The 17,472-nt window shown below is 49.9% G+C and overlaps 1 protein-coding gene across 2 annotated transcripts in view; it reads left to right on the plus strand.

The window, feature by feature from the left end:
• Positions 1–2,747: 2,747 nt before the first annotated feature.
• The window catches only part of LOC111836950 (leucine-rich repeat transmembrane neuronal protein 4-like), a 59,193-nt gene continuing 44,468 nt past the window's right edge, over positions 2,748–17,472 (plus strand). For both annotated transcript variants that reach the window (XR_002836532.2, XM_023798655.2), the window contains exons 1-2: positions 2,748–2,827; positions 14,696–16,227. Coding sequence is in view for 1 of the 2 variants with exons in the window: in XM_023798655.2 (XP_023654423.2) it covers positions 2,824–2,827; positions 14,696–16,227 (1,536 nt within the window). In the remaining variant the exon portion in view is untranslated. The remainder of the gene's footprint in view (positions 2,828–14,695; positions 16,228–17,472) is intronic.

Below are 17,472 nucleotides of genomic sequence, written 5' to 3' on the forward strand. Positions count from 1 at the left end.
AGGGAGTTCGGAGGGAGCAAAAACACGGAACATGGACCAACTGTGGGTCCCTGAGTACCGGATTGGGAATCACTGCTGTCGAAGAAGAGGAAGCAGGAAGTTGCCCATGATTCCTGCAGTTTCTAATCGATGGAGCTGCAGAGAGGGAACAAAGGGGCTGACAGGAGGGCAGATAGAGGGTTAGGGTTAGGGTTAGGCTCAGGACTTATGAACAGATCCAGAGTTCAGCATTAAAAGCACAAGTGGTGAGGAAAGCAGAAGGTGACAGAGGAGAGCAAACGGACACGTCTGGCAGCTACAGGAGAAGCAGCCAGCTGGCCACCCAGAGGCATCGTGCTTCATAACCGTGTACAAACAGATATGTAAGAGTAAGAGTCTGTTCAGCTCCCTGGGGGGAGCTGGTGATGGCCAGCCGGGGGCTGTCTGTGTTATCAGTGTATAGGCATCTGTGTTTCTCTCGGAAGGATGGAACTTTTTGAAGACCTTATGCCAGAAGGAAAATCAAGCGTTTTGAGTGGGTGACATTTTGAAAGCAAAGGGTTTTTTGTGATGAAAAATGAAACTGGGCCACTCAGCCTGTAACCCCCGGTGATGGGAGCCTATCATGAACACATCTATTTAGTGGGGGGGATCAGTGCAGCAGTGGCTGGATGAAGCAGCCCTGGAGCGGGGGGGTGGGGATTCTTCCTGGATTGAGCTCACACCCCACACCTCAAACCGACGGCCATCTGCTTCAGCCCCCTGCATCACGTCCACACTCATCTTAACCCTTTCTTACATTTTGGGTCTTCTAAGGGCAGAGCCTCTCATGATACAGAGCCCCTTCTCTGGTGTGTCCTCCTACGGGCTGAGGACCAAGGCCGTAATTATATTATTATTTGCTCACAATGTCCCCCCCCCCCCCTCCCCCAAATATACATTAAAATTAAGGCCTTGACCCCCCACTGTTGACTCCATGGATGCGGCCATGAGGCGGTCTCCACATTTTTCCATTTCTTATGACTTCATCAAATGCTTGGCAGAGCAAGAGCTTCACACCTGAAATAATCTACTATCATGCAGGAATGTGCAAGAATGGAAAGAATATGGACTGAATTTAAGAAGTCATGTGAAAGCAAGATATGGCTTTTACATAAGGCCCATACCAAGCAGTTAGTGTGTTAACACACTGATCCATGCCAAAGGGGCACTGCAGGGACGCACTGGAAACGGACACCATGTCACATACTGTTAGGATACATTCCTCAACCCCCCTTCCTCCCAGGCACACACACACACACACACACACACACAGGTTTTTGATTATATCTCTGTGGGGACTCTCCATTGATTTCTATGGGGAAAACTCTAATCCCAACATGACGACCTTAACCCCTACCCAGCCCTAACCTTAACCATAAATAACCAAATACAATACAAGACTTTGGGCATGTTTAGTTTTTTGATTGCATTCACAGATTTTTATAAAATTGAGGTTTATATTGTGGGGACCTGATGTTCCCCAAGCTAAAAAGTAACAGGTTTTAATACATTTTGGGGACATTCGGTACCCACAATGTCATAAATACAAACCTCCACACACACGGTATCGGTTCACTGGCCAGCGTTACACACAAAACCGTGTTGTTATAGTCGTATTATATTATGGATCATATATATATACGGTGCATATCCATGTGCGACAGAGAAGCACAGATTCCGCAGCAAAGAAGCAGAATTTCACTAATTTGCATCCACGGAAATGCTTTCATCCCAGCTAAATATGTATTATCCCAGATATTCCAACCTGGGAAGCGCCCCGTAATTCCCATGACAACCCTTGTACGATAAGATAGGAATTTTACATTACAGAGAGCGATTTCCTTGTCGAAATAATGGCTAAATTTTCACTAAAGAACTTACCATAAAACCCTAAACAGCTCAGGTAAATTTATTATTATTATTATTGCCACTTTAAGTGACAGTGATAAATGAGTACATTTGGAAAGATCTGCATTAGATACAACAAACTTAAAGCCATCCTTTTATCTTTAAGCGCCAATACAGTCCAGCTTGACGGCACCGGGACGTGCGCACTTGTCGGACATGGGGAAGGTGAGGCGGGTATAAGCCCTGTTAGGGGGGCATTGAGTGTGCGTGCGTGTGTCTGACGCCGGCACCGCTCCTCTCTCCAGAAGAGGGAGGGCATTCAGGCTCGGCTCGGATCAGCTCAGCCAGCGTGTGAGAGAGGCAGGCGCGGTACCCGCTACAGCGCTGTCCTGCTGGAGACGAATCTGGAGCGGAGAAGCAGCGTGTCCGTGTATATCCGCGCTTCACACCGACCGGAGAGTCTAGGCATCCAGGCGGCCACATGGAGCACGCCGGGCCAGCTCGCATGCTTTCGTAGCACGGATCCTCGGCGCTTTCATGTTATCACCTGTTACGGTCCCCGGGAGGAAGGCTGCTCACGCATCATACCGTAATGGATGGACGGACGGAGGGGAAGGAGCCCGTTCGACGCGGCTTCTATAAACTTTACAGTGAATCGCATTTGGGATTTGGTGTACCGATGCGCGCTTTGGGGATTATCCGCCGCTCGTCGCCTTAGTTCCTGCTCCCGGCACTGAAGTGAGACGCTCCGCTTGCACGGGATGCCGGGCGAGGCATGTCGCGGAGCCGGCGTGCGGGGCTGACGGACACCTGGACCTGACCTGTCCCCCACCCCCTTACCCCCCTGCCCCACACCCCCGCCCCCCCGATATGGGTCCGGCTGCACGGGCTCGAGCGCGTGCCATCCGGGGCCCCGGGGGCGCGCACCGGAGGGGAGCTGAGCGACACGCACACATGGGTACGTCTGTGTCAGTGTATCAGTGCTGTGCTGCTCTGTGGATGTCCTGTTAACACGTACTGGGCTTATCCGGGCGCCAATGTAAGCATGTTATATAACACACGTTATATATTACTTAAAAGTCCGCAGGGGCAACTTGTTACGGTGCAGTAGTGCGATGCGCGACAATGAGCCGGGTCTCGGCATGCGCGGCATCCCCTCTCGGCTGTGCCCCTCTCGCTTTCGGGGATTTTTCACGGCACTTATCAAGCGAACCTGTTGTTGCTCGGCTCTAGCCTAACGGGCAGAAGCGGGGCAGCGATCCGGGACCTGCATGCTAATCAGGGTTTATGTTCATCACGCCTGGCACTGCATCGTTATCTCAGGCTCGGCCGCCTCTGCTTTACGTAAAGACGGAGAAACGGTTTGTTTGTGCAACTTGCGATTGTCCGCGCGTCTCTCCGCAACCGGCAGTGCATCCTCTGCTTTCTTTTTGTTGCTGGAGAACCATGCATTGCTGTGGGACTGAGTGAGAATGAGTGTGTGTGTGTGTGTGTGTGTGTGTGTGTGTGTGTGTGTGTGTGTGTCCGCTGTCCCCCCAGTCGGTAGCTTTGCTACCCCGCATCCCCGCTGCTCTCTGCCCCGGGCTGTGTCACATTACCCAGTGAATGATGTGATGTCGCCGGAGGATGTGTACACTGTCACCGACACACGCAACTCGTTAAAAGCGCTTGTTCTTTCCATCAAGATTTCGCCGTTTATCATTTCTACGTTCGTGTGTATTTTTTTTGTATTTTTTTTATGTTTTCTTGTTGTTATTATTATTCTCTCTTTAATTGCTTCTTGCCTGCCTGTTTGATTTGGCATTACTGTCATACTTCATAAACAAACGAACATTGCAGTTTCGGTCATCTGTGTATATGTCCTTCTGAGAGAAAAGCGTGTTTCCATCACATCCACGCTGTGCAAAGTATAGACGCACAGACACGCGCCCGCGCGCGTGCACGTACACACACACACACACACACACATGCAATGCTGCAGCGTCGATCTCAGCTACATTGCAGTAATTCGTGTTTGTTCATGTGCGCGCTCTCTCTCTCACACTCTATCTCTCTCTCTCTCTCTCTCACACACACACACACACACACACAGGGATTCTGCTAGAGATTTTGGGCCCCATGAAATCATATCATATAGGGTCTCCAACCAAAACTAATCATATTATGCTCCAAGTTTTTAACCTCCCCCCCAATACACACACACACACACACAGGTTTGTAATTATATATTTGTGGGGACTCACCAGTCAACCATAAGTAACCAAATAAAACACGTGACTTTTGGCATTTTTTGATTTTTGACTGAATTCACAGATATTTGTGGGGACCTGAAAAATGGTCCACATAACGTCAAAATAACAGGTTTTTATTACATTGTGGGGGACATTTGGTCCCAACAATGTAATATAAACATAATAGGCTACTCTCTCTCTCTCCCTCTCTCACACACACGAATACGATAAAACGCCTATATAGTCTTTCTCATACTGTCTCACACACTCTCAACTGCCTCGTTAATCGTATTTTAAAACAGAATCCTGCCTCTTCTAACACTAACTGTAACTGCTGGGCGGCGGTAGACTTCGATCAGGGCGCTAAAACTATAAACAAAACCCATAGCACCTCCACAGAAACCCGCGCAATGAAACGCATGTATTTCATTATAAAGACGCTGGGGACCGTTTAAATCGCTTCGAGGGCGAGGCACAATCACTTCAGCAAGAGTTAGTTCGGTTCTTTCAGTTCGGAATCTTTTTACGCTGAAGCCTTAGATTATTTCCCCAAATATAAGAGTAGGCTATTAGAAAACGTTCGGTAGATCTACTTTATTATGTTCCTTCTGTGTTTCATGTATAACGTTAAATAAATGCAATAAACATTGTCACGCAGTGCCAATTTGAGTCGGAAATACAGGCAACAAACGGATACACGATTACAAAATTTTACAATTTGTCTGTGTAAGTCTTATTCTGAAATTCTGCATCAATATACGCTTTGAATAGGATTTACAAAATGAAGACTCATCATAAATTTTAAAGACCTAAAAATAAATACGCATAGCTTTCGAAACTTCACGGACGCTGCAATAGACTAGGCCTACCTAATGGTAACAGCAACCATGCAAGAGCGTTTTAGTCTTCCGTTTATTTCACACTTTTGATTTCAGTAATACATGATTCTCATCCCCAGAAAATAATATTTTCAAAGTTATGCATTCAGTGAGTGTTATTGGTGTATACATTTGTCGTTTCCTTTCCCTTGTAAATCCGAATACATATTTTATATAGCCTAGCCTAGATATCTTTCTTCGAAGATGAGTCATTTACTTTATTAGTTTAATAAACTACAGTACCAACACTCCTTCAATAAAACTTAATATTTAAATGCACAAGGAATAAGTGTTTAACTTAAAGAATAAGGTTGAAATTTCAATTAAACTTTCAAGGGAAAAAATACATAAATGTCGCGTTTCGTCTTTAATTAAAGTCCGTCGGAGATTCTATCTAGTCCAGTACTTTTGGTCAGTTTGTCCAGCCTGCGCCCTCATACAGACGAGGAGCCCTGGGCTTTTGATTTAAGTACAAAGCTCACTGGCTTTTTTTGCCCTGTTAAATATCGGTTAGTCATTGTTAGTCCCCTAAAGGGCTGCCCTGCATGGGAGATGGAGCTGCCGGCCAGGAGCATTGTGGGAATGTGACCCTCCCTCTCTCCCTCCCACCTCAGGTCTGCGGGAGAGACAGTAAGAGCAGGAGCCGTTTAGAATCCCCCTTAATGAGGACGCCTGTTTCCTAAATAAAACCGAGGCTGGAGCGATTTTCCGCGTGCACGCCTGCGTCTGCGTAGCTCCGGTGTTCTGCCCGCTGTCGGGACGGGAGACTGCAGCAGCGGAGACGCCTTGACGGGAGGGGCAGGCTGCCCCCTGCCTCCGACAGGATGACGGAGGGTCCGCAGATGACGGGCTGCCCCGTAACCACTCGCTTGTTTATACCGTTTGATGCTGTTTCCCGATCAGCGTTAATTATTCAGCAAAACGGCTGCTGTCTGTTCATTAATTAACCGGCTGCGGACGGGAAGGGAGGCGGGCTGATGTGTCATCTGAGACCAGCGTGGGCTCTGGCTGCAGGGGGAGATCCCCCCTACCCCGTTACTAAACCAGAGGTGTAGTTGTGGGTAGACGACATATCTTTAAAAAATGGATTTACTGCATACCCACTTAAAAACTGCCAGAAATGCGTATTAGTCAGAGAAGTGCATATTATAGAGTATAACAGTATACCCACCTGTCCTAAATGGCACAGTAACCTTTCTGAATGCACCCAAGTGTGGACACCTCAACACAGCAGAACTTTTTCACAGAGACGTGAACGCGCACACACACGCCACACTTTATGCTGTGTTCTACCTGTGAGGCACCACGCAAAGGCTTTTGGGTATGCCCTCTGTCCTTCTGAGCCCTCGGGGCAGTCAGGCTGATCTCACCTGTTCAGCCAGGTGCCAGGACCGTGTGTCTGTGAGTGGGAGGGTAGAACTTCGAGCGCACCAGTATGTAGGCCTGTCTGGGTACAGTGTGACTCGAGCTTGACCAGGGAAGGGCCGCTCAGTGTATTATTCACAGCAGCAGAAAGAAGGTCTGACTTGAGACCTTGACTTGAGAATCTGAGCTTTTCGCTGGTGAGAGCTTTGCTTCTGGTTAAGACCAGGGGACGACTCTGACCACAGCATCCAGGCATGGGACCTATCCGCCATCTCCCCCATCCTTGCACTCAGAACATTTTCCTCAACCAATTCCTCGGGAGCGCAGTTTGCCTTCAGTCCACCAGGGGCACTCTTTACAAGCCCTCCAGCACCAGCTGCTGCACTTTCATTGTTTCCAGAAGGACGAGGCAGCGGGAAGACTCAGGCGAGGCCCCCAGGGGATTATGGGTGCTAAGCTGAGGAAGGCTTTTAAACACCAAATATTTAGTGAGAAATACTCCGAATCAGTGGAGGATTTCAGGGCAGACGCCAGGGGGCGGGAGGGAACAGTGTAATGGGATCAGGTCCTCGGCTTTGCATAATGCGGGATCCTCGTACAGCAGGAAGTTGTTTCAGCTGCTCGCACAAGCAATTGGGCACGTGGGCCCAGGAACACAGCATTTCACCATGACATTGTGCAGGAGTGCTCTAACTGAAAGTGCTGTGATTCCAGTAACAGCTTCAGGCAGATTCACTCATTATGGTGATATAGCACAGGTCCAGGGCCACCGCGAGACCAGCTGGGGGACTTCCAGCGGGTGGCACTGTGCACTGTAATCACAGGCCAGGCATAGCTGGGACAGCACCTCCAGCTGTACACCCAGTGACACAGTAAAGACAACCTGAAGCCACAGAGGCTGAGATCCTCCTGAGTGCAGAGTGTGAGCCAGGCGTCTTCCACTGCAGTCCTATCAGTATCGGTGGCCAGTGAAGCTGTCAGCCTGTCCATTCCTTTATGGACACTGATGGCTCTCTCATTTGGCTGTGACCCTCTCAGTAAGTTCCCATGGTTCTACATCCTCGGACAGCTCGTCCATCCCTCTAAAGCCCCCCATTCTCCATGTCTCTCCTATCTTGCACATTTGGACAGTGCAGGTGTTCAGTATACGTAGGTCCAGTACGAACCACCTCCCTCTGAGCAAACTCAGGTCTCTTTGTCGTAATTCCCAGCATGCTCTGTGCTCGCTGTGCTCTCTGTCACTCTACTCCCCATAAAGACATACAGGTACTGGGTATTTCTGCTTTCACATTCATCTTTTCACACCCTCTCAGGCTTTTATCTAGGTTGTCTCATAAATCCTTCTTCCTGCTCCTCGGCCTGTTATTCCTTGGTTGTGCTTCTCTCAGGGTATATTGTGATGTACATGCATTAAACGGGTGAACATGCTATTGAGCACAGAGCGTCTGTGACCGGTGCCACACCCACATCACGGCCTGTCACTTCCTCCCTTTGTGGAGGAGGTGTGTGCTTTTACATGGTGACTAAGCGTAAGTGTTTAGACTCTTGGTCGACCCTCCGAGTGGCCTCAGAGCAGCGGATGTACTCTCTGTGTGACGACTGTATCCTCCCTACAGTGGCTGTACATTCAGATCAGCAGCTCTACTGTCCATGCAGTAGCTGTACTTTCCATGTGGTGGCAGTACTCTCCCTGGGGCAGTTGTACTGTGCAGTGGCTGTACTATCAGAGCAACAGTTGTCCCCCCTGTGAGTCTGCAGAACACTTAGCAACAGCTGTAATCTCTCTGCAGCAGCTGTACTTTCCGTGAGATGTTGTACTCTCAGAGTGAGAACTGTCTTCTCCGTGTGGTGGCTGTACTATCAAAGCGGTGGCAATACCCTCTGTGGAGCAGCTGTACTCTCTGTGTGGTGGCTGTACTGTCACAGCAGTGGCTGTATTATCCATGTGGTGGCTGTACTCTCAGAACAGCAGCTGTACTCTCTGTGCAGTGGCTGTACTTTCTGAGTGGTTGTTGTGCTCTCCATGTGGTGGGTATACTCTCAGAACAGCAGCTGTACTCTCTGTGCAGCAGCTCTTCTTTCTGAGGGGTTGTTGTACTCTCCATGTGGTGGCTATACTCTCTGTGTGGTGGCTGTACTCCCAGAGCAGCATCTATACTCTCAAAGTGGCAGCTGTAATCTCTGTGCATTGGCTGTACTCTCAGAACAGCAGCTGTTCTCTCTGTGCAGTGGCTGTACTTTCTGAGTGGTTGTTGTGCTCTCCATGTGGTGGGTATACTCTCAGAACAGCAGCTGTTCTCTCTGTGCAGTGGCTGTACTTTCTGAGGGGTTGTTGTACTCTCCATGTGGCGGCTGTACTCTCTGTGTGGTGGCTGTACTCCCAGAGCAGCATCTATACTCTCCATGTGGCGGCTGTACTCTCTGTGTGGTGGCTGTACTCCCAGAGCAGCGCCTATACTCTCAAAGTCGCAGATGCACTCTCAATGTTGGCTGTAATCTCTGTGCATTGGCTGTACTCTCTTTACAGCAGGTGTACTCTCCAAGTGGTGGCTGTACTCTCTGAACAATGGTCGTAATCTGTGTGGGGGAGCTGTACTTTCCATGTGGTGGATGTACACTCTGAACAGTGGCAGTACTCTTCCTCGAGCAGCTGTACTCTTTGTATGGTGGCTGTACTCTCTGAGCGGCAGCTGCAATCTCTTTGCAGAAGCAGTACTGTCCTTGGGACAGCTGAACTTTCTGTGCCGCTGCAATACACTGTCAGAGGCAGCGTACTCTCTGTGTAGCAGCTGTAGTCTGTGCAGTGGCTGTACTTTCCAAAGAACGACTGTTTTTAGCAGCTCTTCGTGCAGAAACTGTATTCTTTGGGCAGCGGTAGTACCCTCTGTGGGGCAGCTGTACTCTCCATGTGACGGCTGTTCCCTCTGTGTGATAGCTGTACTCCTTGTGCAGTGGCTGTACTTTTTTGTAGCGGTTGTACTCTGTGCAATGGTAGTACCCTCTGTGGGGCAGCTTTACTCTTAAAGCGGTACTGTCTGTAGTCCAGGGGAAAATAAAATCAGAAATGAGATCTCAAAACTGTTTTGTTTAATTCTTCTAGGTAACTATAGGATCTGTGCAAAACCAACATGAGAGTATTACTTATTTCCAGTGGTAAGCATGGTACCGCCAATCCACTAACTGCTAATTAGCGAAGGTAACTTTGTTAGCTGATTATTTTCCGGGTTCTGGCTGACAGACCAATAAATGGTGCCATATTTGTAGTCCTCAAGCGGTTTCACTGTGGGCAAAATAATCAGTATGAGCCAGTTGACTCATCTGACAAAAACACTTCTATCTCGCAAATGGAATATCACTGAAAGAAAATTTATTCAGGAAATTCTACAGAGTCCTAAGAATTCCTAGGTACTCACTCCAGGCTGCGGAACTAAATTGCTAAAGATAGAATTTCAACGTTCTAGCTATGTTTTTAAGGCTTTCTGAGCCCAAAACCAAACCGAAGCTAAATTCATATAATGAAAGCTGACAGTTATCAGTTATGTTTAGCTTCTGCTAAATTTTAGTGCTTTATCAGTTTAGCGTTGTTGAATTAAACTTTGCAGTTAGCGGATTAGCATTTATCAAAGCTAACAGTTCAGTTAACTGTGTCCACCACTGCTTATTTCTCCTATCTCTTTTTTCTCAACAGCAAAAAGACACAAAATCTCATTTCAGCCTCCCTTTAAGTTTTAAAAAAGATCTCATTGTGCTCTAAAATAGATCTCAAATTGTCTCAACTTTTACATTTCATTTTGATCTATGGTGGAGAAATTAGAGCGCACTGGTTATGAGCTCAAACTATTCTCATCCCAGTCAGCTTCAGATAGCCACATGAAGTTGGCACCCATACGATCAGAAAATAATGAAATCAGTTTTGCCAACTCTCACGCATCTGGCCTGACACACTTTCTGACTCTCACACTCACACCAGAAATCTTATGGAAATCAATATCATTCCACTGTAAACCTAAAATTAGCTCCATCAACGTTGGGGCAGTTTGCAACCCTGCAGGCTCTTTCCAAGGCAATAAAACTCTTACATACATGTAAATGCGTGTGCAGACTTGTCTGAATATCTCAGGACAGCCAGCTGACCAACGTTGGCAGCTCTGTTCTGTTTGTGTGAGGTTTGTGCTGTGCTGCTCACCAAGTCCAATGTCAAAGGTCTGGCTTCTGCAGCAAAAATAAACGCTCTTTCTTTACTGCTTTAAAATTTTCAATTACTGATTCAGCTCCTTCAATACTGCTTCAACTGCTATATTTACTGCTGCAAACACAGCAGTTTGTTTTCTCTTTATCCTCAAATTCATTGCCATATTTGGCCATTTTTGCTGAAGTGCTTTGACCCTGTGTATCATGCCCTGTCATGGATGAAGACCCAAGCTCTGCAGTCTGGTGCCATGGTTGGCACTGTTGCCTTACCCCTCTAGAGACCAGGGTTTGAGTCTCTGCCCCCCACTCTAGTGCTGTGGATCTTTTGGCTCCATTATTGCTCATTAATGAGACCGAGTCAAGTTTGGCAAGATTTTCTATTTGTCAATATTACTCCTGTCCTCTGGCTCACCTACGTCTACTGTATTTCTCCTATTGAATTTTAGGAGAAACATATCAGACGAAACAGAAACCAAACTGGGGCTAACATGAGAATCACAGTTTTGTCTCATAAGAAGCAAATTATGAGAAGTAAAGTTTTCCCCCATGTGGTGGCTGTACTGTCACAGCAGTGGCTGCACTCTCCGTGTGGTGGCTGTACTGTCACAGCAGTGGCTGTACTCTCCGTGTGGTGGCTGTACTCTCCGTGTGGTGGCTGTACTCTCCGTATGGTGGCTGTACTGTCACAGCAGTGGCTGTACTCTCCGTGTGGTGGCTGTACTGTCACAGCAGTGGCTGTACTCTCCGTGTGGTGGCTGTACTCTCCGTGTGGTGGCTGTACTGTCACAGCAGTGGCTGCACTCTCCGTGTGGTGGCTGTACTGTCACAGCAGTGGCTGCACTCTCCGTGTGGTGGCTGTACTCTCCGTGTGGTGGCTGTACTCTCCGTGTGGTGGCTGTACTGTCACAGCAGCGGCTGCACTCTCCATGTAGTGGCTGTACTCTCCGTGTGGTGGCTGTACTCTCTGTGTGGTGGCTGTACTCTCCGTGTGGTGGCTGTACTGTCACAGCAGCAGCTGTACTCTCCGTGTGGTGGCTGTACTGTCACAGCAGTGGCTATTCTCTCCATGTAGTGGATGTACTCTCCGTGTGGTGACTGTACTCTCCGTGTGGTGGCTGTACTCTCCGTGTGGTGGCTGTACTCTCCATGTGGTGGCTGTACTTTCCATGTGGTGGCTGTACTCTCCGTGTGGTGACTGTACTGTCACAGCAGTGGCTGTACTCTCCATGTGGTGGCTGTACTTTCCATGTGGTGGCTGTACTCTCTGTGTGGTGGCTGCACTCTCCGTGTGGTGGCTGTACTGTCACAGCAGTGGCTGTACTCTCCGTGTAGTGGATGTACTCTCCATGTGGTGGCTGTACTTTCCATGTGGTGGCTGTACTCTCCGTGTGGTGACTGTACTCTCCGTGTGGTGGCTGTACTGTCACAGCAGTGGCTGTACTTTCCATGTGGTGGCTGTACTCTTCATATAGTGGCTGTACTCTCCGTGTGGTGGCTGTACTGTCACAGCAGTGGCTGTACTCTCCGTGTGGTAACTGTACTCTCCGTGTGGTGGCTGTACTCTCCGTGTGGTGGCTGTACTGTCACAGCAGTGGCTGTACTCTCCGTGTGGTGGCTGTACTGTCACAGCAGTGGCTGTACTCTCCGTGTGGTAACTGTACTCTCCGTGTGGTGGCTGTACTCTCACAGTAGCGGTTGTACTCTCCGTGTGGTGGCTGTACTCTTCGTGTGGTGACTGTACTCTCCGTGTGGTGGCTGTACTGTCACAGCAGTGGCTGTACTCTCAGTGTGGTGGCTGTACTGTCACAGCAGTGGCTGTACTCTCTGTGTGGTGGCTGTACTGTCACAGCAGTGGCTGTACTCTCCGTGTGGTAACTGTACTCTCCGTGTGGTGGCTGTACTCTCACAGTAGCGGTTGTACTCTCCGTGTGGTGGCTGTACTCTTCGTGTGGTGACTGTACTCTCCGTGTGGTGGCTGTACTGTCACAGCAGCAGCTGTACTCTCCGTGTGGTGGCTGTACTGTCACAGCAGTGGCTATTCTCTCCATGTAGTGAATGTACTCTCCGTGTGGTGACTGTACTGTCCGTGTGGTGGCTGTACTCTCCATGTGGTGGCTGTACTTTCCATGTGGTGGCTGTACTCTCCGTGTGGTGGCTGTACTCTCCGTGTGGTGGCTGTACTCTCCATGTGGTGGCTGTACTTTCCATGTGGTGGCTGTACTCTCCGTGTGGTGACTGTACTGTCACAGCAGTGGCTGTACTCTCCATGTGGTGGCTGTACTTTCCATGTGGTGGCTGTACTCTCTGTGTGGTGGCTGCACTCTCCGTGTGGTGGCTGTACTGTCACAGCAGTGGCTGTACTCTCCGTGTAGTGGATGTACTCTCCATGTGGTGGCTGTACTTTCCATGTGGTGGCTGTACTCTCCGTGTGGTGACTGTACTCTCCGTGTGGTGGCTGTACTGTCACAGCAGTGGCTGTACTTTCCATGTGGTGGCTGTACTCTTCATATAGTGGCTGTACTCTCCGTGTGGTGGCTGTACTCTCCGTGTGGTGGCTGTACTCTCCGTGTGGTGGCTGTACTGTCACAGCAGTGGCTGTACTCTCCGTGTGGTGGCTGTACTGTCACAGCAGTGGCTGTACTCTCCATGTGGTAACTGTACTCTCCGTGTGGTGGCTGTACTCTCACAGTAGCGGTTGTACTCTCCGTGTGGTGGCTGTACTCCTCGTGTGGTGACTGTACTCTCCGTGTGGTGGCTGTACTGTCACAGCAGTGGCTGTACTCTCAGTGTGGTGGCTGTACTGTCACAGCAGTGGCTGTACTCTCCGTGTGGTGGCTCTCCTCCGATTTCCCCATATTTTGGTATGTGATCTAGTTGTAAAATGCGATGGTATTAAGTGACGGTCTGCAGGCTTCTCTGTCATGGATGAAATCGCCACTTGCCACTTTCCGTCAGCTGGATGTTATTGTTTGGTTTTCCTGCCCCACAGGTGGGCGGCTGGATGGTCAGTCACAGTCAGTGAATGTGGGTGATTTCTGCATCACGTTTACAACAACAGATGAGGCTGAGAAGGTTTGCCAGCATTTCCTAACAGTCACTCTCAGTCTGCATGGTGATCTTCACCTTCTAGCCCCCATGTCCACCTAACCCTAACCCTAACCCTAACCCTAGCCTTTCTCCCTGTTTTCACAGACCAGCATGTAGTGCAGTGGTTTAAAAGTGGAAGATCAGTGAAAACTCCACTGGGCACTGTGTGCTTAACCCGAAATATCCTGAATATCAGTCAGTGCTGCATGAGTCAGGGGGCTGGTGTGCAGTGATGTCAGGTCCCAGCTCTTGCTGAGAATCATCACCATGGTTTAGCTGCACCCTCCCACACCCCAATGACACACAATCTTGCTGCTCTGAGGTCCATCTTAAGACATCCCGACCCCAGCAGGGTGCTGGATGCAGCTTCACTTACACCTCAGAACAATTATCAGGTGATAATTAAGGGCTTCAGCTTTAATTATTGCCAAGGAGGGCAAGGAGCCATTCTAGAGGACATATAGGAAGAGGAATGGTGTAGGGGTCAAAATGTCACGTGATATGGAGGAAAGGTCCCAGTAGTCAAAGGTCACATATCAGAGATGAAGGTGATAAAGGGCATGTATCAACACAGGCTGTCAGCTACCATCTTCCAGAGAAATCAGGCTGGAGAGACAAAAACAGTTACAGTTTAATATGTCATGGTCAGAGTCACATTTAGAACCATGGTCAGAGTCACAGTCCTGGTCATGATGTAGTGGTGCCCATGACATGTGTTCACCAGATCTGAAAAAAAAACCTGCTCTGTTCAACAACAAGCAAGTGGCATCATACAGGTGTGTCACTGAAATACAATGAAGTGTTGTTGGAGTTTTTGCGTGCATATACCGTAAGCTGCGTTTCTCTCTGTGGAGCCTCGCTGGGCTGGTGAGTCACACTAAAGCCTCAAATGTGTCGGCGTGAAGCGGAAAATTGCAACATCTTTGGATTTGTATACATGAACCGCATCTCCTGAATTACTTAGGCTGCTAATTCGGGAGGATCCAGATGTAAAGGGGAGGCAGGGAGTGGAAGGGTGTGGGCGATTCGTGGCACCTGATCTGGAGCTAAATGGCATCCTCCTTGTGTTCACAGGCCCCCCTGGGCGAGGCCGCTGGCTCTTGGCCCCCCTGCTGGTGCAGGCCTGGCTGGCGGTGGGCGTGGCCGAGCGGCCGTGCCCCCGAAGCTGCCGCTGTGATGGTAAGATTGTGTACTGCGAGTCGGGCGGCTTCCGCGATGCGCCCCGTGGCCTGTCTGGCGGCTGCCAGGGCCTGTCGCTGCGCTACAACAGCCTGGCAGCCCTGCGCACTGCCCACTTCAGCGGCCTCAATCAGCTCATCTGGCTCTACCTGGACCACAACTACATCAGCGCCGTGGACGGCCGCGCATTCCAGGGCGTGCGTCGCCTCAAGGAACTCATCCTGAGCTCCAACAAGATCACACATCTGCCAAACAATACCTTCCAGGCCGTGCCCAACCTGCGCAACCTGGATCTGTCCTACAACAAGCTGCAGGAGCTGCAGCCAGGCCAGTTCCAGGGGCTACGCAAGCTGCTTAGCCTGCACCTGCGCTCCAACTCACTGAAGACCCTCCCCGTACGCCTCTTTCAGGACTGCCGCAACCTTGAGTTCCTGGACCTGGGCTACAACCGGCTAAGGAGCATAGGCCGCAACGCCTTCTATGGGCTGCTGAGGCTCACCGAGCTGCACCTGGAGCACAACCAGTTCTCCAAGATCAACTTCTCGAACTTCCCTCGGTTCTCAAACTTGCGAGCACTCTACCTGCAATGGAATCGCATCCGTTCCATGAGCCAGGGCCTTACCTGGACATGGACGTCGCTGCAGAAGCTGGATCTCTCCGGCAACGAGCTGCAGGTGCTGGAGGCCGATGTTTACCAACGGTTGCCCAACCTGCATACCCTCAGCCTGGACTCCAACAAGTTGAGCAATGTGTCCCGGGAAACGGTGGACGCTTGGATTTCATTGACCACAATCAGTCTGGCGGGCAACGTGTGGGACTGTGGACCTGTAGTCTGCCCCTTGGTGGCCTGGCTCAGGGGGTTCCGGGGCAACAAGGAGGCCACCATGATCTGTGCTGCCCCCAAGGAGGCCCAGGGGGAGAAGGTGATGGACACGGTGGAGAAGCGTGGCATCTGCAAGGCCACGCCCACCCCTTCTACCACTACTCCTGTCATGTCTACCATGGCCATCCGACCAGACCGTGTGGCCCCTCCCTCACTGCCCGGAGGGGTGGAGGGGCCAGCGCGTGGGGCTGCTCCCAGCCCCACGCCCTCACAAGCTGCCCCCTCGCTCCCAGAGCTGGAATTCGAGCATGTCTCCTTCCACAAGATCATCGCGGGCAGCGTGGCCCTATTCCTGTCGGTGGCCATGATCCTACTGGTCATCTACGTGTCCTGGAGGCGCTACCCTGGCAGTGTGAGGCAGCTCCAAGAGCACTCAGCTCGCCGGCACCGCAGGAGGGCACCAGAGACAGAGCGACCGCTCGCCTCGCCCCTGCAGGAGTACTACGTGGATTACAAGCCTGGCCCAAGCTCCGAGACCATGGACGTACTGGTCAACGGGTCGGGGCCCTGTGCCTACACCATCTCGGGCTCCAGAGACTGCGAGGTAAGAGGCTTTCATTGATATCTGACACTGTGGCTATGGCTGTCGCTTCCCATGTCTGCAGCCTATCTATTCTGATGCAGGGTTGAAGTCTGCCAGAAGTGCCCGTCTTCACTATCTGCACTCGCTTCATTAGAGTAACTATTCAGGTAGTCACCTGAGCCAGTGTTTGAGTCATGAACTAAGCATTTTAAACTTGTAACTGGAGTACTGAGCTGGGGCTCCCAACTGCTGCTTTGGTTAGTAAGATTTGTGACCCTGGGAAGTCTGCTGAGCCGCAGGTAAACATGGCCTTCGGCTCTGTGCATCACACACAGCTCTGCTATCTCTCCCTGATAAATGATGATGTTTTCCACTCAGGGTTCAGGATGTCCATTCTCTGTTCCTCTGGGCCTCTTTCATGTCTCATTTTGGGATCGCTTCAAACGGGAGCTTTCTGCACCTCTTCCTTTCTTCATGTTTCCTTTCCGCTGGTAATTCTGAAGTCAGCAGCTAGCTGTAAGCCTCAGCTCTAGTGAGGAGTGGATCATTTTGGGAAACTCCTGCGGTGATTCCCCAAGCACCCGCTAATCCCACAAGCTCATGGGAAGTCAAACAGGAGGCAGGAGCTGTCCTGTAGGAGGTGCACTGTTTCAGGACACCCCTTAAGAGGGTCCCTTGACCGGGAGGTTAACCGGCGTCTTAATGTATATGAAAATGTTACTGATCTGGCTTGCTGTTTGTACTCATAGGTGGGGGTCCCCAACTATTTATCCCTGAGGGCCAAACTCCATGAGTAGCACAAAGCCAAGGTCCACTGCGTCTGGGCGGGGGGGATGTAGAAAGTTTTGTATGGGATGTTAAGCGACTGGCATGAACATTTTAAGGGGTTGCAACACGCAATTTTTCAGATGGGCGAGTTTGTTTGTATGATCTATTAGATTTTTATTAGAATTTACACTGAAGTTTTATTGAATATAATGACAATAAAAGGATAACCCTCATTTATTCTGCAAGTGCCGATCGCACCTGGCCTTGATGGAATTAGACACTGGTGTGTGTGTGTGTGTGTGCGTGCGCGGGGGTGTGTGTGTGTGTGTGTGTGCGTGCGCGGGGGTGGCACAACTCAATATTATCGACCATCCTGATATTTTATAAAATTAAATATCACATATTAATTTTCTGAGATATCACCCAGTCCTATGGAAGATGCAGAGAAATGGTATAATTAACTATTTTGTATATTTTTGATTCATATAAACTGTTTAC

This window comes from Paramormyrops kingsleyae, chromosome 7 (genome assembly GCF_048594095.1).
Source record: "Paramormyrops kingsleyae isolate MSU_618 chromosome 7, PKINGS_0.4, whole genome shotgun sequence".
NCBI lineage: Eukaryota > Metazoa > Chordata > Actinopteri > Osteoglossiformes > Mormyridae > Paramormyrops > Paramormyrops kingsleyae.